General features: G+C 51.4%; 1 protein-coding gene across 2 annotated transcripts; it reads right to left on the bottom strand.

Moving 5' to 3' along the window:
* Positions 1-7,846: 7,846 nt before the first annotated feature.
* Positions 7,847-24,545, bottom strand: POLR1E (RNA polymerase I subunit E). Of its 2 annotated transcripts, none has more exons than XM_074932835.1 (12): positions 24,417-24,545; positions 24,203-24,306; positions 21,539-21,615; positions 19,239-19,324; positions 17,599-17,654; positions 17,094-17,238; positions 14,782-14,889; positions 14,230-14,326; positions 13,432-13,565; positions 12,217-12,298; positions 10,749-10,880; positions 7,847-8,468 (listed from the first exon to the last, which is right to left on the bottom strand). In XM_074932835.1, exons 1-12 carry the CDS (start codon positions 24,478-24,480, stop codon positions 8,309-8,311), a joined length of 1,245 nt encoding a protein of 414 aa, XP_074788936.1. In that variant the 5' UTR covers positions 24,481-24,545; the 3' UTR covers positions 7,847-8,308. The 2 variants fall into 2 exon arrangements, with proteins under 2 accessions (XP_074788936.1, XP_074788937.1); XM_074932836.1 differs by having other exon boundaries at positions 24,203-24,301; positions 24,417-24,504.
* Positions 24,546-24,608: the final 63 nt, after the last annotated feature.

Below are 24,608 nucleotides of genomic sequence, written 5' to 3'. Positions count from 1 at the left end.
AGTGAGAGACTGTTCCGTGCTCTGGAAGCTGATCCGCGAGACAATAGAGGAGCTGGGCCACGACCATGCGGCTGGGGACTGCACGGCTGGGGACCGCGTGGCTGGTACTTCCGCCTTTGCAGTGGTAGAAGCAGCTTCTGGCTCTGATATGCTGCCTCCAGTGCCTGCGCCGCTGGCAGATCTCATCGTGTTATGTCAGCCGAAAAACCCGTTTGCTTCATCGGTCGCGCTGGTGGGGCCGCGGCAGGCAACAGGGGTTAGACCGGGAGCTGTGCAGGTGGGAGTGGGAGATGTCAGAAGTGCGCCTGGCGCCGTGCAAGAGGAGAGTGAGGGGAGAGCGGGGAAGTCACTGGAGCCCAGCGGGGGGCAGGGCGCGGATGGGAACGTGGGCAGAACCAATGTATCGCCGCCTGCGCCTTCCTCACAGGGAGAGAAAACCCCCACCTCACAAGTCAGCGTTTCAAACAAAGAAACTTACTCTTGCAACTTATAGACAAGCTTGAAAAACTGGCTGCAACATGGGAGGAGAAGATGGAGCACAGATCTATACCTTTTCATCTGGCACAGAACCGCAACCGTCTGCTCCTGATCCGCCACCTGACTATTCAGTTCCAGTACCTGCTTCTAATCCATTCTTGCTATCGTCACAGGCGGAGGCTGCGCTTCCTTCATCTCACCCTACAACTTCACATCTTTTTTCTTCACAGGTGCAGAGTGCCTCTGTGGCCACATGCCGATGGAAAGGGATTATTAGAGATGCTATAGTGGAGGGGTCTTTTATTCCTGAAAGCGTACAAACGTTTCCTGTTTCTATTAATAGTGTTAGTGGTACTAATGAATGGGATCCTTTAGACTGGAAATTGCTTGAAAAGGCTAGAGCTTCAGTAATGCAAAATGGTCTTCATCATCAATTAAAAAAACAAATTATTAATGATATTTTTTTCATCATCACTGTTAATTCCAAAAGATATTGATCAAATAGCAGCAGTTATATTAACTCCATCTCAAAAAATGTTGTTTGAAAGTGCATGGACTAAATTAGCTAATAATGAGCAAGCTCAGAATCAGGGACAGGAGGTGGTTTCCTGTCCAATCTCACCTCTGCCACAGCAGGGAGTGCTGGAGTGGACGTGGAAACAGCAGCAGACATCACAATACAAGATCAGAAGGTCCACTTAGTGGATAGTAATGTGAAAGGACAATTAGGATTTGGATTAAGTGCTTTCTCAATAGGGAGATCATCAACAACTTGCCAAGGCATTCAAGTATTATTGGGAGTAATTGATGCGGATTATACTGGTGTTGTAAAAATAATGTTCAAACCCTAACCCCACCTGTGCTTATTCCAAAAGGCAGCAGAATTGCCCAGCTTGTACCGTTTAAAGCCTGTGTTCCAAATATAGGAAAAGGTAATCGATGGACTGGTGGATTTGGATCAACTGGACAACCGCAAGTATATCTGTCTCTTGATATAAACCAAGGAAAACCAGAATGTGAAATGGTTATCCAATCCCTTGATGGGACTTGGAAAAAAATGAAAATGTTGGTAGATACAGGGGCTGACATTACAATTATATCAGCCCAACAATGGCCTGCTTCATGGCCTACCATTGCAGCGGCCACAGGAGTGTTTGGCATTGGGGGTTCCCAAGCCACCAGAATTAGTAAAAATCCCATTGTAATTAAATTCCCCAATGGAGCTCAAGTCACCATAAAACCTTATGTGATGCAAGTTCCTATCACATTACTTGGACGAGTACTGTCCTAAGCCAGGTCAGAACAACATTGGTTACACAGCCTTTTCAGTGATGGCCCTTGATGAGCAGCCTATACTCAAACTTAAATGGAAAACAGAAACACCTGTGTGGATAGATCAATGGCCATTGAAACAAGAAAGGCTGCAAATTATCCATCAGTTCGTTGAAGAACAATTGCAAGCAGGACATATCATTCCATCACAAGTGCCTGGAATACTCCAATTTTTGTTATTCCTAAAAGGAACAACAAATGGTGATTGTTACATGATTTAAGAGCGGTCAATGCAGTAATGGAGTCTATGGGATCTCTACAGCCAGGATTACCTTCTCCTTCCGTGATACCAGAGTCTTGGTCAATATTAATCATTGATCTAAAGGGTTGTTTTTTCACCATTCCACTTCATGATGATGGCAGGGAAAAGTTTGCATTCTCTGTACCATCTATAAATAAGGCTGAGCCAGCAAAATGGTATCATTGGGTAGTGTTACCTCAAGGGATGAAGAATTCCCCCACTATGTGTCAAATCTTTGTTGCCTGGGCATTGGATCCAGTCAGAAAAAGGTTTCCCCAACTAATTATTTACCATTACATGGATGATATATTAATAGCTGGGGAACACATGCAAGCAGAAGTTATATTAAATCATATGCAAAAGGAACTGTCCAATAGAGGTTTGAAAATAGCCCCTGAAAAGGTACAGTCTACCTCTCCTTGGAAGTATTTAGGGTGGACAATAACCAATGCCACTATTCGTTCACAGAAATTAAAAATTAACACAGAGGTTCACACATTAAATGATGTCCAAAATATCATTGGAGACATCCAATAGGTTAGAAATTTATGTGGTATTAACAATGATGATTTAAAGCCATTAATGCCATTATTGAACACTACTGTTCAAGCTGATAGTAAAAGAACCTTGACACAGGAACATAAAATTGCTTTGCAGAAAATTACAGATAAGATAGAGTCGTGTCATGCACAACGAATACATTTGGAACTCCCAGTGCAACTGATGATTATCAGTAGTGGAGGAAATAGACAATATCCATTAGCCATCATTATGCAATGGAACTCAGAACAAAGACAGCCATTGCGAATCCCAGAGTGGGTTTTTACAGCACATACCCCTAAGAAAACCATAACTACAAGAGCAGAATCAGTATCACAGTTAATTATGAAGGGCAGACACAGAATTATTGAAATTACAGGTACTGATCCTCAAACTATTATTGTTCCACTAATACAAGAGTATTTAGAATGGCTGCTTAGACATTCTGAGGCATTACAAGCTGCTCTTGAAGATTATACTGCCCAACTGTCTAATGTTTATCCAACACATCGATTACTACCGTTGTTAATGAACCAAGTAATCGAAATTTTCCCAATGCAATCAGAAGTGCCAGTTCAAGGGTTAACAGTTTTTACAGATGCCGGGAAAAAAAATCAAAGCAAGCTGCATGTACCTGGTTAGAAGGACAGGAATAGAAATATCACCTCATTCAAGGCCAAAGAGAAGATTCCTTGCAAACATTGGAACTCCAAGCAGTTTTGTGGGCATTTTTGTCCTGGCCAAATTTAGGATTAAATGTAGTGTCTGATTCACTCTATGTAGTAGCAGTAGTAAAAAGGATTGAACGAGGACAAGTAAAAGAAATAAAAAATAAACACTTAGGGAAACTGTTGCAACAACTAGTTCACACTCTTGATCAGAGAAGCGTTGTCTACTTTATTACATCAGAAGTCACCAATCCAAAGAAGGATTAGGGTATGTAAATGAACCAGCTGATCAATTGGTTGCTCCAGCCTGGTCTGGGCCCTCTCCAAATTTGTTTGGACAAGCTAGAGAATCTCACTATTTTTTGCATCAGTCAGCAAAAATGTTGCCTAAACAATTTAAAATTCCTCTTGCGGATGCGAAGGGCATTGTTGCCTCTTGCCCATCCTGTCAAAAAATAGGGTTTGGCCTGGGAACAGGAGTTAACCCACGGGGTCTATCACCTTTGCAATTATGGCAAATGGATGTTACTCACATAGCAGAATTTGGTAGGTTAAAATATGTACATGTTGTTATTGATACCTTCTCCATGACTATTTGGGCTACAGCTCAAGCTGGAGAGACAGCCAAACATGTTGAAAAACACTTACATAGTTCTTTTGCTGTACTTGGAGTGCCAAGAAAGATCAAAACAGACAATGGTCCAGAATATATTTCTGGACGCTTCCAACACTTCTGTATCTTATGGGGCATCAAACACTGCACAGGAATTCCACACTCTCCACTGGCCAAGCAATCATTGAACGGGCTCATCAAACTCTGAAGCAAATGCTTCAAAAACAAAAAGGGGCAATGTCAGGTATGATGCCAGCTGAACGATTATACAAAGTTTTATATGTTTTGAATTTTTTGAGGCTTACAGGAGAATGTCAGGAACCACCAATGATGATTTACAGTTTAGCAATAAAGGGTGATGCTGAACAATCTATGGGCACATAGCAACCATTAGTTATGTTCAAAAACTTAAATACTGGGCAATGGGAAGGAACTGTTAAAGTACAATTAACAGGCAGAGGTTATATGTGTTTGCTTACAGATCATGGCTTACAGTGGGTTCCATCTCGCTGGGTGAGGCCTTGGAAAGAAGGTCAAGCTCACAATCCTAAGCCTTGCAATGGTTCTGACAGTGATTAATGCTCATACATTCTGAATGTGTTTATTGAAATCCCTTCCAAACCAGTAGTGGCCCAAGTTACATAGGAAAGTTAACTATGTTCACCGGATAGTTGAAGAAGTTGTTACAAGGGGGAATTGTTGGAATTGTTGTAATTGTTATGTTTGTTATTATTTTGCCCTGCTTAGTTTGTTGCATTAACAATCGTTGCAAAAAAGCCCGCAAGGAATGTGGATTGCTCAAAAACAAAAAGAGGGATATGTTGGGAGATAATGGACATGTGAGCAATCCTACACGTGTGCACGCCTCGTCAAGGACATAGAACAAAGAACTCAGCAACCAGCTCCAGGAGATGGGTTGGGTGGAGAAAGACAGTGAGTGTGGCACTTATTATCCAATCGTGAGAAGGCTTGAAGCGCGTGGACAAAACCAACTATCCAATCATAAGGATTGTACCACGTACCGTTCGCGTGCACAAGAGAAACCTATAGAAGGGCTTGCTTACCTTCAATAAACGGGCATTGCTTGATCATACCGGTCGTGTGCGTGTCCATATCTCCCTCAGGTGTCAGCCCCCCAGCCCCCCTGACCCAGCAGCTTCCATGGCTTTTTCACCCCTTGGACACTGTGAAAAGCCAGGGTGCGTGTGTGCCCTGCACGGCCCCTGGCCACAGCACAGACCTCGGATTTCGTTTTGCTCAAAGAGCGCGTTTGTCTGCCTGTAAGTTAATTAGAGCTCGCCGTTTCCAGGAGGGCAGCGGTGGTGGAAGCAGAGTGCTGCTTCGCCTGTCCTGCCAGCACTGCTGGGCGAAGCTGACTCCAACCCAACGCCATCCTACACAGCCCCACGCTCTTCTGTGAGAGGGAGCCTGTGCCCAGCCTAATTCATGGAACCTTTTACCTGGTGGCAACACCTGACCAAGCGGACTGCGATGCTGTCAGTGTGAGAGCAAAGCACTGGAGTGATCTTGGGGCGGTGGCAGAGGAGCAGTGGGGAGAGCTTCTGCCCGCCGTCAAACCAGGCAGCCATGGGAGTCCCTGCTCCCATCGGACCCCCCAGAGATGATGCCACGGGTCCTGCCTCGTCCCCTGCGCTGGCCCATCCGTGATGGTGCTGCCCGGCTGCGGTTTGCACTCGCTATGGCAGTGCCTGTGGGCAGCGTTTCCACAGCCCGGGCTGTGAGCTGTCTGGTGGTGGCCCAAGGAAAGCCACAGCTGCAGCCCCCCTGCTTCCAGCCAGCCTGCCCCAGTCACCGGCCTCCACCCTGCAGCTGCTGTGCCCATGCCCCTCACGCAGGACAGCCCGCTCACAGCGTGGAACCGCGGGGTGGCTCCAGCCTCACCTGCACTCTCCTCGTCCAGGATGTGCTCCCAATAAAGGCAACCCCAGGAAGCTGAGCAAAGCGTTACTAAACCTCTCCGTTTCCAGCAAAGCATCTTTCTCCACTGCTGCTGGACTTCTCCTTTCAGCCCTTCCTGCTGTCTCCCAGGGACAGACCCCACCTCCTCACACCCCTCTGTGGTGCTTGACTGGGGGCTTGAAGTCCCTCCACTACCCACATCCTGCTGCTGCTCTCCTTTGGCAAGAGCAGCCCTGTCCTGCTCCCGTGGGGGCTGCCCGGGGTGGGGGGCATCTCTCTGGCTCCCAGGTGGGATCCCTAGTCCCACTCCCCCACTGCCACCTCCGTGCCTTGGCATCTCTTTCCACCTGGCCAAGAACTCCACCTTGTTACCGGCAAGGCAAAGAGCTGCTTTCCACGGTGCAGCAGCTAATAGTGAGGCACAGTGCCGATGAGTCATTCTCCCCTTTGGACTAAATTAACACTCATTTTCCCTGAATGGGGGGTGCTTCTCTCAGAGTGGTCAGAACAGCTTCTGCTGCACCCAGCGTGATGTCAAGAGAGGCAATTAACAGCCTCATCTCTGCTGCAAGCGGCTCCAAATCATGAAAAAGAGCATCACTTCTCACTTGGTTGGTTGGACAACCACCTCCGCTTTCTACTCTTGCTCGCCTCGACACACAGAATCAGCTTTATAACAGCAGTTAATTTTCTGTCCAAAACCCTGTGGCACTCTCAGGGCAACCCATGCCTGCCCCCTCCTCATGCCCCGTATCAACCATCTGAAGCACAGCAGCAACCAGCTAGAATCAGATCAAAGAGGATAAACTAATTACATATCTCAGAATAGAGCTCCGTGCCCGTCTGAGTCAGAGCTGCTGGCTCTGATATGCAGAAGACCGGATCCTAATGAGAATTTAGAAGAACCACAAAAAGTGATTTCAGGCAGAACTCCCTGGGCAAATTCACTGTACCGAGGACTCGAGAACAAGGCCACGGTCAGTCAGAGGCTTCCCAAGTTCAGTGTGGGGAGGTGCTGAGTCCTGCACCTGGGGAGCAGCAACCAGGACACGCCGGGGCTGCCCTGAGGGAAAACACCAGAAAGGACCTGGAGGTCCTGGCGGACACGGGGGTGACCCTGAGCTGCAGCAGCTGACGGTGTCCTGGGGGCATCAGGAGGATCATCCCCCCTCTCTGCTCAGCGCAGGCCATTGCTCAAGGCCCCCCAGCACAAGAGGATGGACACACGGGGCAGAGCGAGGGCCTGAAGGGGCTGGAGCTTCTGTGAGGAGTCTGAGCTGGGACGGCTTGGCCTGGGGATCTTATCCCCATCTACAAACTCCCGAAGGGAAGGACGAGCCAGGCTCTTCCCAGTGGTGCCAGCACTGGCACCACAGGCCTGGGCAGGCACAGAAACACGAGCAGGTCCCTCTGAAGATCAGGAAACACCCTGTTGGGGTGTGGTGACCTTGCCGCACAGGCTGCGAGGGACATTCAGAAGTCACCTGGACACGGTCCTGTATGAGGAGGGGGACTGGGCCAGGTGACCCCAGAGGTGCCTTCCAACCTCAACCACTCTGCATGAAATGATAAAAACATCCCTGTTTATTATCTGCAGCTTCTCACTCCCATGGCATTCATCATCCCCCACCTGGAAAAGATGACATTTGTGTCACTCTGAACGAGAGCTGAGCAATGGGCCACTGAGGTGAGTAAAGAGTTACCCTTAAATCCCAGATTGATGTTCTAAACCCAAACTACTACCAAAGCAATGACACCTCAAAGAGAAGACTGCTCTTGACATCCCGTGCTCCTGTCTCACATAAGCATTTTCTCTTGGAGGTGATCCTCAGCTTTTCATAAGCCCCAGATTCCCACAACCTTGCCTAACTGACACTGCAGTGAGGCTTACAGCCCAGGACTAGCGTGAAAATGCAGAGAAACTAGCCCAGAAGTTTCTCTCCCAAGGGCTGGGACACCACAGCTCCGGATTGAAACCCACTACCCTTTCCGATGATGACACCAGCTCGCAGACAGCTGAATTCTCCCTCCTCCAGACAAGCAGCCAGGCCAGGAGAAGCAGCAGGAAGATTTTATTCATGTTGCATCTTTATACCTTCTGAACACAGACTACACTGAAACTGTGGAGAAATAAGCACACACAGAGCCCAAAAGTTGTGTGTAAGTAATGCTTTGCTTAGTCTCTCTATTCTTATGCTTTCCACCCTGTGTGTCTGAAAAAGAAGCAAAACGGGCCATGAGCTGGCAGTTCGCTGCCAGGACCAACCGGAGTCCTCAGCGGAGGCCCCGTAGCTTCCAGCTGTGTTCTCTGGCTCCGGCACAGTCTGCATCTCTCTGCTCACACAGGGAATTTTTACACAAACACAAAAAAAGAAGCAGTTTAGTGAGGTAAACATCTGTTCCAATTCAGCCTGGATAGAGGGTTTCAGCGGGGTCCAGCAGCCCCCCGAGGCTCTGTGCACAGAACAGCAGCCGAGACAGGAACCGTTGCGCCTCTGCTTGGGCCTCTGAGACATTTTAGTTCATTTTCTTGCGCTTCTGACGGTTCCCTGATGCCTTCTGCGCAGGCAAGGGGAGGGAGAGAGTGCCCAGCTTGTGGTCGTGATTGTTCTCAAGTCCCGGCAGTCCCTTCGCCTTGGAGATCTTCAACCTCATGGCCCTGGCGATGTCCGTCATCCTGGAAAACACCAGAGACTCTGTCCATGCGGCACACGAGCCTCCCACACCGGGACCCTGCACTGGGGACCAGCAGCCTCTTGCCTCAGGGGAGAAGCTGGGAGGCAGCAGTGCATGACTCTGCAGCTCAGGGATACCAGGGACAGGAGTTGGAAGTATTCAACAACTGCAAGGTCATGCACAGCCTTTGTGGGGAGGCCAGAATGCTGCTGAGCTGTGCACCACCACCTCGGGGAGCATTATAAACCCAGGCTGCCCTACTCCACGGCCAGCTGACTGCAGAAGAAATGATGTTGCTCTCCACTTCCCTATGAAGAGGAGAACAGGCATCAGTGCACTCATCTCCCATGTTGGTACAATGAATGAGACCTGGCACAGCCAGAACACCTCCTCTTAGCCACCAAAATTCAGCATCCTGAACTGTAAGAAGAGGGGCCTGGCTGAGATCTGTAGTGTGAAGAGCTTGGGCACGACGATGCAAGCCACAACACACCTGGAGGCTCAAACAGAGGGAAGAAACCACATCTGAAGGGAAGCTGGCAGGGAAACAGGTGTCCCAGCCTCAGCGAGGGTCCCAAGGACACCGCTCCCAGAACTCTCCCAGCTGACTTTATATCTTTGAAATACAAACAGATTCAGTTGGGAAAGGTTCTTCAGTCAGGCCTCCCACTCCAAGCAAGGATCACACCATCAGGTGGCTCAGGGATATGTGTCCCTCCCCAGTTCCTCCAGCAGGTCCCAGCCTCCTCCACCCTTTTCTCATCCTGTGCCCTGTGTTCCCAGCTACGGTACAGCAGTTAAGAACAAAACCTGGGCGTCAGCTGTGAAAAACAACATGGATCCTTAATCCTCAAGCTTAGTTCGAAAAAGAAAAAAAAGGAAAGAAAAAAAGGCTGGAAACCAACAGCAAACACCGCTGCTAAATCCACCATCACCCGTCAGTGAATGAAGAGCGCAAATGGAGGCAAAATCAGAAGTAACTGCGTCAGGACTAATTAGGGAGCTTGCCAAACTAAGTGACTTAATTGCTCCGACAACCTCCATCACCACCAGACCATCCCATGACAGCCCTCAGCCAGAAATCCCGGGACAGCCGCGACGCTGCCCCCACTGCAGCGCAGGGTTTGTGTCCCCCCACAGGCCCCACCCTGCCCCTCGAGCACGGACCATCCCAGGCAGGAAGGACCGACGTGACCCAGTTAGGAAGCACATGTCCTCGGTGCCACATCCCCCCCCACAGGACAGGGGGGAGAGACACTATGGAGCGTGTCTGACCTAATGGCCCCCCCCCTTCCCCACAGCGATAACCAGCCGCCTGCGGAGCCGGTGTCTGTGCCCTGGCTGAGCACTTCCCATCAATTCTCCGTTTATCCCAGCGTGCCGGACGGATGGTGGGGGAAGAGCTCACGGAGCCGGAGGACGGGCAGCAGGCTCCGGCTGACACCTTCTGGGAAAAGCAGGTCTTGCAGCTACAGCAGGGGCACGACGCTCCTGTATTCCTCCCTGGAAAATTAGCCTAGGGAACAACTGCCCCCAGAGCTAACACAGCAAGGGTTGATTGCCCCCAAGGTTATTCTGTGAGCCGTTTTCTACCCGTTCCCCTTCACCAACCCTGATTTGGCACATCCTTATTTCAAATACTGTCGCCAGGAGTTCCGCCTAAAACCTCTCCCCTTTGCTGCAAAGTCCCCAAGTTCATCAGTATCTCAGAAACAATCTCCTCAGTGCCAAGCCCAGAGCGGGTAAATTTTAGGGGCCTGGGATACCTCCACGTAAACACTAACTACCTGCTCACAGTGTGACTGTGAGGAAAAAACCCCTGTTGCTAGTTCTCCTGTTGCAGTCAGCTGCAAACCTGCGCTTGCAGCCAGACTGGTGCTTGACAGGGATGGGGGCCCCGCAGGAAGAGGGGGCACAGAGGACAGGAAGGTGAAGAGGGATGGGATTTATCAGCCAAGGAACAGAGTGGGGCGGCAGTGGGCAGGGATATGCGCTGGGCGGCCGCTGCGGCACCACCTGCCCCCCTTCCCTCCCTGCAGAGCAGCTGAAGAGCTCTCCACGCACCCTCTTCGCAGCCAGTGTCCTTTCCAAGTCTGAGATACACATCCACCCTCCTTTCGCAGCACCAGGGCCTTGAATCAAAGCTTTAACACACTCATAACAGACAGAGTCCGATCACAGCAGAAGGGAGGGGCTGTCAGGGGTCACTGCACCACACCAGAGCACTCTGCTCTCTGCAGGGGCTCACTGCAGATCTCCAGGGTGAACAGACACCACTCACCTGCTCTCCTGGAGCTTCATGTCGTTCTGCAGGACGGTGAGGTCTGTTTGGAAGTTGTTGATGTGCAGAGCTAACACAATGACGTAGGCTGTGATTTTAGTCTTCATCGATGCAGAGATTAAATTCTGGACACTGCACGGCAAAAGGGAGAGCACATGAGATGTGGAGTGTGTGTACACACACAACACAACCTCTGTGAGGTGCAGACACAACTGTTCGACATGACTGACTTTTCCTAGACACCGAAAAGAGCTTAAAGCACCACAGGCCTCTGAACACAGGGTCCAACAGGCTCCTTTGTTGCTCTCACATGCCTATTTCTGTTCAGAAGTTCAGCCCCCTGAGGTTTTATGGCTACAAAGCCTTGACAAAACCAGGAACTCAGGGCAGTTCCATCGCTTTGGCATGCTGGTGCTTTGTGCAAGGAAAGCACAGGGAAGCTGTTTTGAGGGCATCTGGAGGTGCTAGTGGCACCTCAACACACAACCCACAGAGCTGGCAGCCCTCTGTGCGATCTGACTGCTCGTCACTGGTTCGGCCCTCAGACAGAAGCTGGCCTGTCTGGATTCTGTGCTCAGGCTGGATTCACAGCAGCAGTGCACAACCTGCACCGCACCCCTCCCAGGCCATGGGCTCCCCCAGCATGGGACGGTGCTGTGGCAGGGGCGAGGACTGTTCACTTCTGCCCGTAGTTTGGTGCCTCCCCTCAAAAGCACTGCTGAAAATGTTCCTCCAGATCTGCAGAGGTTTAGTTGAAGTGGCACCTACCCAAAGGCTGCAGTCAAGGGCCATGTGGTCAAGGCAGCCGGCTCTGACCCTGCCTGTGGCCAGGGGCCCTGCCCCACCTCCCCACGGCCCATCGCTGCAGGCAGGCAGGGCTGGGGCTCAGCCCAGGCACGACGAGGCGCGGGCCTCAGCACAGGGTGAGCTCACCACTGCAAAAGCTTTACAGACTTTTGTCTGCGGAGGTTTCAGCAGAGAATCCGAGCAAGTCACACGCACATTCTTTAAAAGCCCCATTAGCCAATTAGGCTACGTGGGTGTGAAAAAAGCACCGTTATTTGGCCACTGCACTACCCCTGTCCCGGCAGGCTCTGTGGTGGCAGAAGAGCAGGCACGTTCCTTGGACCCCTGCAGCCACCAGTGGCCAGCACTATCCTGCCCCCCGCCCAGAGACATCAGGCAGCTGCCTGCACACCCTGCCTGGTCACACGGGATGAACCTGCAGGCTCAGGCCTGCTCTGCACAACCACCCAGCTTCTCCCACCACACTTTAGACCTGCACTGTCTAAAATGGACCATCACCAGCCACCCCCAGCGTTCTACTGGGCTGGGGCTGCAAAGCAAGAGGAGCTCCTACTACTTTCCATTTTGGCAGGAGATTTCCCACTAACGTGTCTGTGGCCCTTCAAGCTGAACTCTGCCACGTCTCTGCCTCAAGAACGTCAAAGCACACACGGTTCCTTACCTGCCATTGTTGTAGGTCAGTGAAGTGAAATTCTTCATGAGTTTCCTGCTAATGATGTGTGGGCATTCAGGGCCCATTGGATCTAGGACAGAGAGGGGTTTGCAGTGGAAATGAGAAATGTGTTCTTCCTTGTACTGCCAACCTCCAGCCACCACAATACCACATTTATTAACACAACATTTATTGCCTCTTCCAGGAACACAGAGAACCTAAAAGGAGCCTGGGCACTTGATTTCTAGGTCTCAGAATTTTTCAGGTCTGAGAGAGGCTCCTAACAGCTTTGATTTTTTTACAAATGTGATCTCCCACTTCAGAACTACACAATCCACAACGTGTGCCTGTGCACCTACGCAGGTATTTAATATATTTCTGCCTTTTAACAGATGTTCCTGCCAGAAAATATTATTAAAACTGAAACCATGCTACCAAATTCCTACTAGCACTTTCACACCCTCCCTGACGGCAGTGTCTCCAGCAATGCAGGGTATTTCCAGCCAGCTTGCCCCTTCCTCCTACGTCACCCCCTGCCACTGGAAAGGCTGACAGTGGCTGTTTCAGCACTGACAAGGAGACCCAGACACACAGGTTCTATGAAAGGCGGCAAGTCTTGAAAATCTCAACCAAAGTATTTTGTGCAGTGCTTTTGAGAACAGCAGTTGCTGACATTTTAAAACCAAGAACCTGAATGAAGCAGAGGTATGATCACTGTGACCCACACCCTGAGCTAATAAGCCAAGGGTGATGGAAACATTCTCAAAAGCACAAGAAGAGCTCTAAAGGATGTATCATGTACTGTCTGTCTCTTGCACCTGGAATGTAGAGCCTAGAGAGAGGGAGAGACCTGACAGTTTCCAGCCTTTTGGCTTAGGACTAAAGTGTGAAAATACAAAACATATTTGTAAATGCAGAACTACTGATAAACTAGAAAGAATTTCAAAATTTCCAATCTAAGCTACCCTGTGTCCTACCAAAAGGATCTCACGGTGCCATCCTGATGCACAGCGGTTACGAAGAGATGGAAAAGGTTTGGACATACACCTCCCAGCAGACACACATCTAACAATCCTCAACAACACGGAGACCCTCAACCTCGGCACAAAACAGACCGAAAGCAAGTGCTGCAGCTGTTTGACCACACAGCTCTTTCTGGGCAGCTTTACCGTTTTCTACCACAGTCAGACAGCTTAAAAGTGGAGGAGCTGAAAAGTCTCTTACGCTTCTTCTTGATCACTTTCAGGTAGCTGAACTTAATAAGGGTGTCCAGGAGCCAGAGGCATCGGGCTTTGTGATCTCTGCTCTTCTCGTCAGTAGGCAAGAACTTCAGCTCCTCTAAAACAAAGGAGCAATGGCTGGAGGAGAGAGAGGGGAGGACGAGGAATGAGTTTACATCACCAGGAAGACAGAACACACCTCTGAGCTCAGCACTCAGCTGTTCAGAAGAGCTCCCTGGACACCCCTGGAGGACAGCCCAGGATGCTGCTTTGTAAGCACTTCCCTGCCAGTGCCCACCCCGTTCAGCCACCCCCCTCCAGCAAGCAGCTGCTAAGAAGGTCCCTGCACTGCAGCAGCTGTGGGCCCCGGGCGCAGCACATGGACGCTGCTGCTTCAGTAGAGGCAGACAGGAGGAGCCCAGGGTGAGGGCAGCTTGTGCCTTCCTGCTGCCTTCACCCCAGCACAAGGGCTGCACAGCCCTGAGCCAAGCTGCAGCACCCCCGTGCAGTCAGTGCCCAGCACGGCCCCACGCCCACCCTGCAGGCGCCCCCCTCAGACCCCGCTCTCGGTTTCTCCACACTCCTCCTCCGCCACCAGCTCCCCGCAGGAAACCTCCTTGCCCACACAGGGCTGCACCCGTGCTCCTCAGGGCAGCAGCTGCTCAGCCACACGCAGCCTAAACGCCCTCCCTCTGCTCTGGGGACAGCGGACATGGCAGCAGGAGCCGTCCTAAGCCACAGAAAAACTTCAGCTTCACAGGGCCCACCCCAACTACGACGAGGCTGTGTGCAGCAGTGTTACCTTTTATCTTCCGTTTTCTTGGCAATTTCCTCTGCAGTGATGTTAACAAAGGCTGCGGCTGGCGCCTGCAATGCCTCATACTCTGCTGGTGACAAAACTGGAAGGGTTTTAAGGAAAAGAACAAGAATGTCTCTGCTCTCCCTTCTGGCCTGAAGAGCCCGCAGCAAGATGAGCTCCATCCACTCTCACTTCAGGACGTGTGGGGCAGGGAGCGAAATTATAAGTGGGCAGGACGTAACGACAGGGCGTGGGAGCCGGCTGGTACCGCAGGTGTTCGAAGGACTGTGGCTCAACCACAAGCACTTCCCCCGCACAGCTGACCATGTCGCTGTCCCATCAAACCGCTGCACCCTGCTCTCCGCAGGAAACAGGCAGTATACAGGACTTGCAGTCACCAAAACCTCCATACAGCACGTTCCTGCTCTCAGTTTTCAGCCTGGGAGGGGAGTAGGGTCGGCTCAATCACACACCCAGCAGCGCTTGCTCTCATGTGCCAGAGCACTGACATCAAGGCTTGCAGGTGTGGGAAACCACTCTGCCAGAAAAAGATACTGTCCTCAAACTTGTAAACATCTTCTGGTTTGTCAGCATCTTCATTACATGGTGGGAGGATGGTGGAGACATTCTGTACATCATCTTGGGCCACATCCTGGATCAAAGCTTTGGAGGGAAGCAGGAGAGAGTATATGGACCATGCAAACAAAACGACAAAGAACATGACACATCCCAAATCCTTCCTTTAAACACAAGTCTACTCAGTGGTGGTTCTTGAGTCAACACCAGTTTTAAAGCTTTAAAACCCCGTTCAGTTTATCTCACATAGGAGAGCAGTAAGGAAAACACTACAGCTCTTCCCTATTCCGTTTTGTTACTGCCCCATGCGGGTGCTGACTGCACAGAAAGTGTTCCAGCAGGCACAGAACAGCCAACAGCTTCTGATAAGCCTGCTACGTGTTCGGCATGCTGGGTTCTGGACCGGTGTCGTCATTTCTGCTGAGAATTTTCTGCTCCTTAAAATTTAGAAAAGCCACTCCAGACTAGACTAAAATCTAGGAAAGAAGAGCACCAAGACAAACTGGTTGCTGCTGCACCTCTTGCCTGCAGGGGGGCAGGAGGTGGTTCTGGCGCCCTGGGTTCCCTTGGACCTGGCACAAAGCAGCTTGAGAGCACAGTAAATACCCAACCTGGAACAGACAGGTCTGTAGTTGTCCTGGTGTCAGCTGGGATTGAGCTAATTCTTTCTTCTTAGTAGCTAGAACAGCGCTGTGTTTTGGATTCATCATGGGACTTGGCCTGAGAAGGATGCTGGTAACACACTGATGGTGTCAGGTGTTGCTGAGAAATCCAGGACTTTCCAACTCCCCGTGTCCTGCCCATGTGCGGGTGCACACGAAGCTGGGGGGGCACGGTCAGAGCAGTGGGCCTGGACTGGCCGAGGGCATGTTCCAGATCACGCAATGTCACGATCAGTGTGTAGAGGAGGGTGATCTGGGAAGCTCGCTCTTTCCTGGAATTGCAGTTTTGGGATTTTCTCTCCTCTGGTATCACTAACTGGGAACGGGCTGGGTGTCAGAGGGCAGGTGGCGAGCAACTGCACTGTGCATCACTATTTCTATATGCTATTATTACTATTAAGATTGTAATTATTATTTAATTCTATTTCAATTATGAAATTGTTTTTATCTCAATCTACGAGTCTCCCTTTACCTGTCCAAATATACTCCCGCCCCAGGGGCACAGGAGGTGAGCGACTGGCTGTGTGGTTTGGCTGCTGCCTGGGTTTAAAAAACAACAGTGAACAGACATCTCTCCCACTCATAGCCACTGAAACTCAGAATCCCAGAAGTGCTGGTGGAACAAAGCCCTGGAGGTCCCCTGTGCAGCCTCCTGCTTGGAATAGAACTGTCTGCAGGAGTGGATCAGGGCAGGCCTGGCTCTGTCCTGCCAAGGCCTGGAAACCCCCAAGGATGGAGACCCTGCGCTGCTCTGTGGCCTGTCCCAGGGCTGCGCCACCCTCCAAGGCAAGAAGGGTCCTCCCAGGGCGTAGGGACCACTGCAGCTTGTGCCCTTGGCCCTCGCTGGCACTGCTGAGGGGGGTCTGGCTCCAAGTGCCCTTCGGCAGCTGCAGGCTGCCCTCAGATCCTCCCTGGCCTCCTCTCTGCCTCTCCTTGTCAGCCATGTGCTCCAGGCCCTGCCCATTCCTGCTGCCCTGCCCTGACTCCTCTGTCATTTCTCCACCTCCTTCTTGGTCAGGGCAGGGGAGTAGGGGGGTGGCACAGGCTGGACAATGGAATACAGACACGCCCAGTAGCGGGGTTATCAACTCTCCTTAAACATCACCTCAGCGTGATGCTTTGATAATGAAGGTTCCCCACAGCAGGGACAGCAGCTGAGGCCAGGGCAGACTCCCTTTGCTGTGGGTTCCTCCACAGCAGAAGCCAGAGGCCATGAGCCTGGCAGCACGAGGGGGGCACTCGTTGGGGCTGTGACCTGCTTTCAGGCACAGGCCGTTTCCTGCAGACGTGAAGCAAGGTGTGGCTCCTCTTAAAGAACGTTCAGCGCCTCGGTTCAGATTGGGTGAATGTTCTGTCTTTACCCCAGTAAACTGGTATCCAGGGACTCCTGGGAGAGCTCCCAGCCACAGGCAGGGAAGGACACTGGCATCACAGGGACCTGCCCTCACTCAGGCAACTCCCACACAAGCAGTTCCTCTCCCAGCAGACAGATCTGAGAGTTCCTCCTCTCAGAGCAGGTGCTGCCTCTGTCAAAGAAACCCCTTTCTTTTTCCTACCCTACTTGGCAAGGAGCAGTCAGAAAAAGGCACTTCTGGTTGCCTCCATTAAACCCCGAGACAGCGTTCTTACCTGCCACTCCCTTGGCATCTATAACGTCCGCTGCTGCTTTGGTCACAGCCGTGTTCAGGGTATCGCTGCCCACGGCGTTCATGCGCCGGGAGTTCAGAGCTCGCTTCTGCTTGCTGGTGCCAAAGGCCTCAATGCACAAATCCATCTGCAAAAGATAAATTAAATTAAACCATTGTGCTGAGCCGAAGTCACCCCACACTCAGCTAACCACCGCCTGCTCCACATCCACGTTCTCTGAGAAAACTTCAAACATTTCACTGGCCACGACCCAACCAGGCAACAAGCACTGATCTGCCAGGGGGAGGGAAGCAAGCCTAAAATAATTACGAAAATACTGCCAAGTTAGGCACTACTAACACACTGTCTCCTAGAGGTCCAAGGCACAGGGAGTGCTGAGCCCGCTCAGGCTTACCCTGTGTAAGCCAGACATCAGTCTTAGACAAGCACCATCTACCACTGTTAGCTGGACAATCACAGCAGAATATGATATGGGGCTTAACCTTACCTTCTCCCTGAAGGATCTCTTCTGATAATCCTTCATGTCATCAGGTTTTGAGTTATCTATAAAAGAACAAAAGTTAAGTGTGTTTGGCTCGCAGCAGCCAGGACAGCACAGGTATTTGGTATCGCTTTGGCTCTGATCAGTTACCGAAGGACTCGGCACATCACTGCAAGTTCTCCTCCACAGGACTTTGTCAGTTAAAGAACACACTGAATATGAGCGTATGTACCTAGAACAAAAAAAGAGAAGGCTGGCCACTTTTTGCTATAAAGGCTATGAGCACCTATAGACTGTGGCAACACCCAGATACTGCTGCACAGGGAAAACATTTGCTCCCCTAAGACTGAATTCTTCAAGCTATCCTCCTGTGTCCAGCAACAAAAAGCCGTTCCTTTGAAGAAAAGGGGTTTTGGTTGTCAGTGATACAGTCCCTTGACCTGACAATCTCTAGGCTTCCCTCTGCATAACACACCTTGGCAAGGCTGCACTCACTCTGGACAGTGACGACATCGTTACCGACTGGGCTGTTCTGGGTCAGAATGTGGTGGGTTTTGGTAACGGGGGACAGGGCTACCCGAGAGAAGCTTCTGGAAGCTCCCCCGGCCCCGAGTCAGAGCTGCCTCTGGGCGAGGCCGAGCCGATGGGCGGCCGCGCCTCTGGAATAACGTATTTCAGACGGGGAACCTGGGAGGAAGAGCAGGAGCTGTGAGGGAGACGCCTCTGCAAACCCCGAGGGCAGTGGGAGAAGCAGGGGGAGCTGTGCCAGAGCAGAGCCCCCCCAGCCCGTGGGGCGAGAGCAGGCTGTCCCTGCGCCCATGGAGGGCACCGGGGGGGCAGATGCCCTCCTGCAGCCTGGGCAGGGCCCCGCACCGGAGCAGTTCGGGAGGAGCGGCAGCCCCTGGGAAGGACTCGTGTCAGAGGAGTCCATGGAGGGCTGTCTGCTGCGGGAGGGAGCCCACGCTGGAGCAGGGGAGAGTGTGAGGAGTCCTCCCCCGAGGAGGAAGGAGCAGTGGGACTGACCACAACCCCATCCCCTGCCCCCCTGCGGGGACGGAGGGAGAGAAATGGGGAGCAGAGCTGAGCTGGGGAAGAGGGGAGGGGTGGGAAGGTGTTTTCACGACCTGGTAACGCTCTCCCTGTCCTGCTCTGTCTGTTAAGTGGTGGTGGTGGTGTTTGAATTAAATTGATGTTCTTTTTCTTCCCCTAATGAGCCTGTCTGTTGCCCGTGACCAAAATAGGAGTCTCATGCCTCCCCTCCTCATCTTCGTTCCTCAGTCTTTTGTGTTATTTCCTCCTTCCCATTTCTGAGGGGGAAGGGTGAGTGAATGGCTGGTGGTGCTTGGTTGCCCTCTGGGCTCAAACCAGGACACTCCAGCACTTCCACCCTCTCACCTGTAAAGCCCTCCACTTAACCTCTACCCTAAATTTCACCTTGCTTCCTTCTCCCTCTGTTTTTCACCTCACACAGTGCTTTGGAAGGAGAGTGTAATGTATCCTTCCTCCTCCAGACTGAGGAGTAAGGCAGAAAAAAGGGAGAAAAAGCAGCCAGGGAGACAACAGAGAACACTGCTGTCAGCCACCGGGCAGTCAGCAGCTGAACACAAAGGCTGACACTGGTGCTGGGGGACACAGCGTCTTCCTACCTGCCAGCAGGGGCTGCAGGTTGAATATTTCAGCGTTATAGACTTCCATCTGCCCAGAGTCCTTGTCTAACACACCAACAAAGTACCTGTGAAGAACAGGAGCACATGATTAGTGAAAGAGTCCAGCGGAAGTGGTGGTTTAGAATATACAGTGCAGAGCCACGTGTATCCCCTGTCCCCTGCCTCTAAAACAGGACAATTCCTCGCAGATAAATTCCTCTGCATTCCACATTTCAGAAGGGGAAGCCCAAATGGTTTGTGCTGCTCCTCACCGTGTCTCGTGACCCACCAGGCAGTGGTGGGTGCTGATGAAGGTGTCACTGCACCAGTTTCTTACCCAGCCAGACCCCTTCTGACCGGTGCCTGCCTTGCTCTGCTGTTACACATCTTCATAAAGCTCAGGACACACCTTCTGAAGACAGAACCCACTCGTACAAAGGGCTGCCAGTTGCAGCTGGAGCAACAGTCTCTATGCAACCGCCCTCAGATTTGCTGCTCGAGTATAGTGGGAGTCACAGCACCTCCCTGGCCATACAGGATCTCTGGGCAGCTCCTGCTATCCCAGGAAGCCCGGATTCACTGACTTTCCACTCAGAATAACCTGGGCTGTTTGCTCAGAGGTGGCTTCTGCCCCGTTTTACCCACATTAGCAGTTGCCAATGCACAGTTTTAGGCTGACAGCTGCCTAGAGCTATGGGAATGGATCCACTGGAGGAAATCCTCATGCACGCAGCTGTAGCAGATGTGGGAGGAAAGGGACAGAAGGATGGGGTGGGAAAGCTTGAAAGAAGAGCAAGAAATTACTTAATTGATTCTTGCCTGCATAGCTGAGGATCTTGAGGCATGTGCACACCGAATGCAGAACCAACACCTGAAGCCAAGCATGTACCAGCAGTCAGCTTGCCTGCGTTTCTGTGGCTCAGAACCTCCTGGGGTGCAGGCAAGAACCGCTTAAGCCCCTAAAATCATCTCTTAATCAGTGTTCAGAGGAAGAACGCTAAATCTGCCTAGAAAAAATACTGCATCAACAACTGTATCATACACATTCACTAAACTAAATTTATGTCTCCAAACTCAAGCAGCAAAAGCCCCTTGGTGCCTTTCTTCAGTGACAGCATCCTAAACTCTTATACCTGAACGTCCAGCTCTCCTGGTTTCACTTCTCAGAGATAAGAACTGAAATAGAATATTTCAGTTGCAAGGGGCCTACAACTATCGTGTAGTCCAACTGCCTGACCAATTCAGGGCTGACCAGAAGTTCAAGCACGTTATTAAGGGCCTTGACCAAATGCCTCTCCAACACCAACAGGCCCAGGGCACTGACCCCCTCTCCAGGAAGGCTGTTCCAGGGGCTGATCATCCCATCTCTGAAGAAATGCTTCCTAATGTCAACGTTATCCAGAACACACCAGGGCACTGATGTCTGAAAGCACCTCCTCTCCCTGACAGTTTTACACAACTCTGCTCTTTGCTCCCTCACCCCATCTGCACTTTTAACTAGTCAGATACGACCAGGTCAGTGCAGTCCAATTAGAGATGAGCTATGTGAGCAAAGTGTGCGGGGCAGCTGGAGGGGCTCTGCAGAGCAGAGGGCTTGGAAGCAGGAGCCCCCCCACACACACCACAGGCACTTCAGTGCTGTATAGGCCAGGAGGAGTCGTCACAGGTACCGAAGCAGAAAAGAAACACCTTTGGGTATAACAAGGCAAGATTATTTCACATTGGCTCTCCACCCATTTGGTGGTTCTCCTGTCAGAGAAGGAGAAAGATCTCACCTACAGAATGATAATTAGGAGGCCACTGAGATCTGCCCAAGGCCACAGAGGTCACACTCTTAAAGTGGGACAGATAAAGGCTGGCGATTCCACCAGCGCTTCTTCTTCCAGCCTGTGAGCAGCATGACGCCATGGCCCAGAAGTCAGACGATGATCAATGACCCAGAGACTTCCTTGGCAGCAGATGATGATCTTGGTCACTCCCTAATGTTACCTTGTTAGAAACAAAGCTGTTACTCCTAGGTTTCAGCTACATTGAGTCATCTCCTCAACCCCTTTCTTCACAAGACTGTTTCAGACACACCCTGTTTCCACATAATACCACAACTTCCAAAGGGATGCAGCGTGCACAAACGATGCAGCTGCTGGGTGCTGGAGCCTCCTGCCAAAATCCTCCTGGTTCAAATTGCAGCCTCTGTGGGAACTTCTGAGACAGCACTGAGAAAGGCTATTGGGAACTTCATGTCTGGGCAGCTCCTCTGCTGCCACCTCTACATTCCTGCCCCTGTTTTGCCAGCACCATACCTGCATAAGGTGTCAGATGCAGGAACTCCACTGCTGAAGTTATCCCCCACATATGAAAGTCTTTCAGTTTCTGAGACCTGAAAAACAAAGAAAAATTACTTGAATACAGGGCTGTGAATAACCTTCTCTGCCTCTGCTTTATTTTCCCCACAATGCTCTAAATTCCCAGGTATCAGAAACTAGTCATGTGTAGAAAAACTTCACTTTGCTTATTTTGGGTATATTTTGCATCAGGTCAGAAATCTTTAAAAGACGGACATTTCCTGAAGCTGAAACTACCCAGGATATATACTTCTACCTCAGCTTTCACTGGGCTGGAAGATGAGGAACCACTGCAAAGAAATCATGGGAATAGTAATTTTAATTTAGAGTTTATCAGTGTGCAAACTCATGGATGTCACTGCAGCTAAAACGCATCGCTGCATTGACTGTCCCACTTTAATCCAGAAGCAACAATTTGTGAAAGAAACCAGGTTTACACACAAAGCCACTAGTGAAGAGAGATCAGGCCTCTCTGCCAGTCCATTTCAGATACTCTTTCCAAGCTCTAGTACTGCCAAGTGACTGCAACTTACCGACTGAAAAAGAGCTAGCACTACCAGGAAAGGCTCAACCTCCTAAATGTATTTTGAAATCTTTGTGTTTCTACCATACTGTAGTGTATTTCTACAGAAGATTTTGGCTGAAAAGTCATTTATTCCTTGAGTGAATCGTGCATGTAAGAAGCTGTAAAACTTAGCAATGGCAGCAGAAAGCACCTTCTGACTTAAATCTTGGTTCTCTCTACTAAAAGAAAGAGGAATCTCCTTATATGTAATTTAACAACAAAAAGAAAAAAATTTTGTTAAAGAATTCACTGTGTCAACACAACACAACACAACAGATTTTGTGATCAAATGGACCCGACTAGTGGTTAAGTAACAGATTTTAACTTTTGAACATTATTTCCCTTCAGGTTATTAAAATAAATCATGAACACACAGAGCGTCAGTACGTCAACCTTTGCCTGAGAACACACAGCCATGTATCCATCAAATTTTCCAAATAAGTGTGTATTCAGTGCTGATGGAGAGGCTATTAACTCTCACAAGTCACTCTCAATACCACGAATCAAAATGTGCCATTATTCTGGTTCCTTTCTGCTCCAAGAGTCAGCCCTCAGCGCCAAGCCTGAGGGGGCCTGGTCTGATCCCGACCCGCTCTGCAGAGACCGCAGTGTCCGGACATGCAGCGCAGCTGCAGGACCCCTGCCCGCCTCTCCGGAGCCCAAGGACACCCCGGGTCCCTGCAGAGGTGCAGGCAGCCCTGGCCAGGCGCCTGGCTTCTTGGCACAGGTTGAGGAAGGGCTCTCCCTGCCCACTGCTCCCTCGACCACCCCACTCCTCTTCTGCCGCCCCCCATCTCGCCCAGCCCCAAGGTGGCAGCCCATCTAAGATACAGAACTTCCTCTGAAATCCCAGAGGTCCTGTGAAGTTTGGAGAACAGTTTTCTCTCTCACACAGGCTGGGGCTAAACTCTGATTATATTTTTTTAAATTTGCTATAGAGCAAAGCTCCATTCAGCTTTTCCAAGCCTTGCTTGGCACACAGTAACAAAGCTGGCAGGGGAGCAGGGCAGTGGGCAAGAGGTGGAGAGGAACAGCTGCCTCCCCAAGACGGGACATGGGGACCGTGTGTCTGAGCAAGGCTTCCAGCTCCTACTCACAGGGGCTGCCATGACCACAGCTGTAAGGGCAAAAAAAGGTGAAAAACTGTAACTACCTGCTACTGTGGAATTACTCGTGTGTCCTTGGCCAGGGTCTGGGGGCTGCCCTCGCCCTGATCGCCAACAGCCTCGCGGCCTCCCAGAGCGCTGGTCCCTGCAATCCTGCCCAGGCTGCACCAGGGCAGCCCCAGTTATGCAGCGACCCACGGGGGGTGGATGGTGCCGGGGTGGCAGCTCCTGCTCCCGCAGCCACCCCGACCAGAGCCGCCAGCACTGCTGAGAGTGGGTCAGTGCCGCCATGCAGCCACCCACCTGAACACACCCGGGACAGACACTGAGTTTATCCAGGCCTGGGCACTCGGGGGGCTTCTCCACAAATCAAGCACCCAACAGCAGGTTTTCATGCTCCTTTTATACACAAAAATCAGAGGTTAGTGCTTTTCCAAACACACCTGTTAGACACTGATTGGTTAGTGACTAACGTACAGTTATAACAAGTTACCTAATGCTGCTACCGCTGTGCCTGCTCAGGGGAAGGGACTTCACCCGGGCAAGGGGCTTCTTGACCCCTGGGTGTGGGTTTTAGTATTACAGTGAGGGTAGTTCACTGTCAGGCCACTCAACAGTCCCTTTCACTGCCAAGTCAATTAATCGAACAGTCCCTGTGCCGGGTTGCCAAAGAACTCTTCCTCAACACAACCCCAGACATTCTCTTTACAGTCCAGAACGTTCTGCTTATTTTCTGTGGTTTGGAGATCAAAGTCCATCCTTGATGAACTTCTTATCACTAAACAGGGTCATCTTGACCAGGCTTCAAAGTCTCGACCAAGCCTCAAGACCTCGCGACCGCCCCCACATGAGCGGCAACTCCGGCTACATGCAGTTACTGACTGCGGCTACTACCAAAGGCCAAGCCGCGAGGGGCGGCGGCGGGAACGCGCCCGCCGGGGGGACCCTTACCAGGATCCTCCGGTGCTTCCTCCGGGGGTGGGCCACGTCCTTGTTCCGGTAGACGGCGAAGCGCATGGAGCCGGGCCGCTGCAGCCTGCCGTTGGAGAACTGCACTGCAAGGCGGCGGGAGAGCCCGTGAGCGCGGGCGGCGGCGACCCCGACTCCGACCCCAGACCCAGACCCAGACCCCGGCCCTGTTCCCCGTTCCCGGCCGCCACCTCACCCAGCACCGCCGACTGCTCCGCCTCGGGGTCGGCGCGATAGCGCCATGTGGCTGCGGCCGCCATGACAGGGACGGCGGGGGAAGGAGGGTTCCCCCCGTGAAAGCCCCGCCTCTCCGCCCGCCTCCCCGAGCGCTCCGCGGGCCCGCCTGGCCGGCAGGGGGCGTCCCTCAGCTCCCCCCCGCCAATCACGG

The sequence above is a fragment of the Athene noctua genome, chromosome Z (genome assembly GCF_965140245.1).
Source record: "Athene noctua chromosome Z, bAthNoc1.hap1.1, whole genome shotgun sequence".
NCBI lineage: Eukaryota > Metazoa > Chordata > Aves > Strigiformes > Strigidae > Athene > Athene noctua.
Note: the sequence above shows the minus strand (reverse complement) of the source record. Positions and strands in the feature narration are given on the sequence as shown.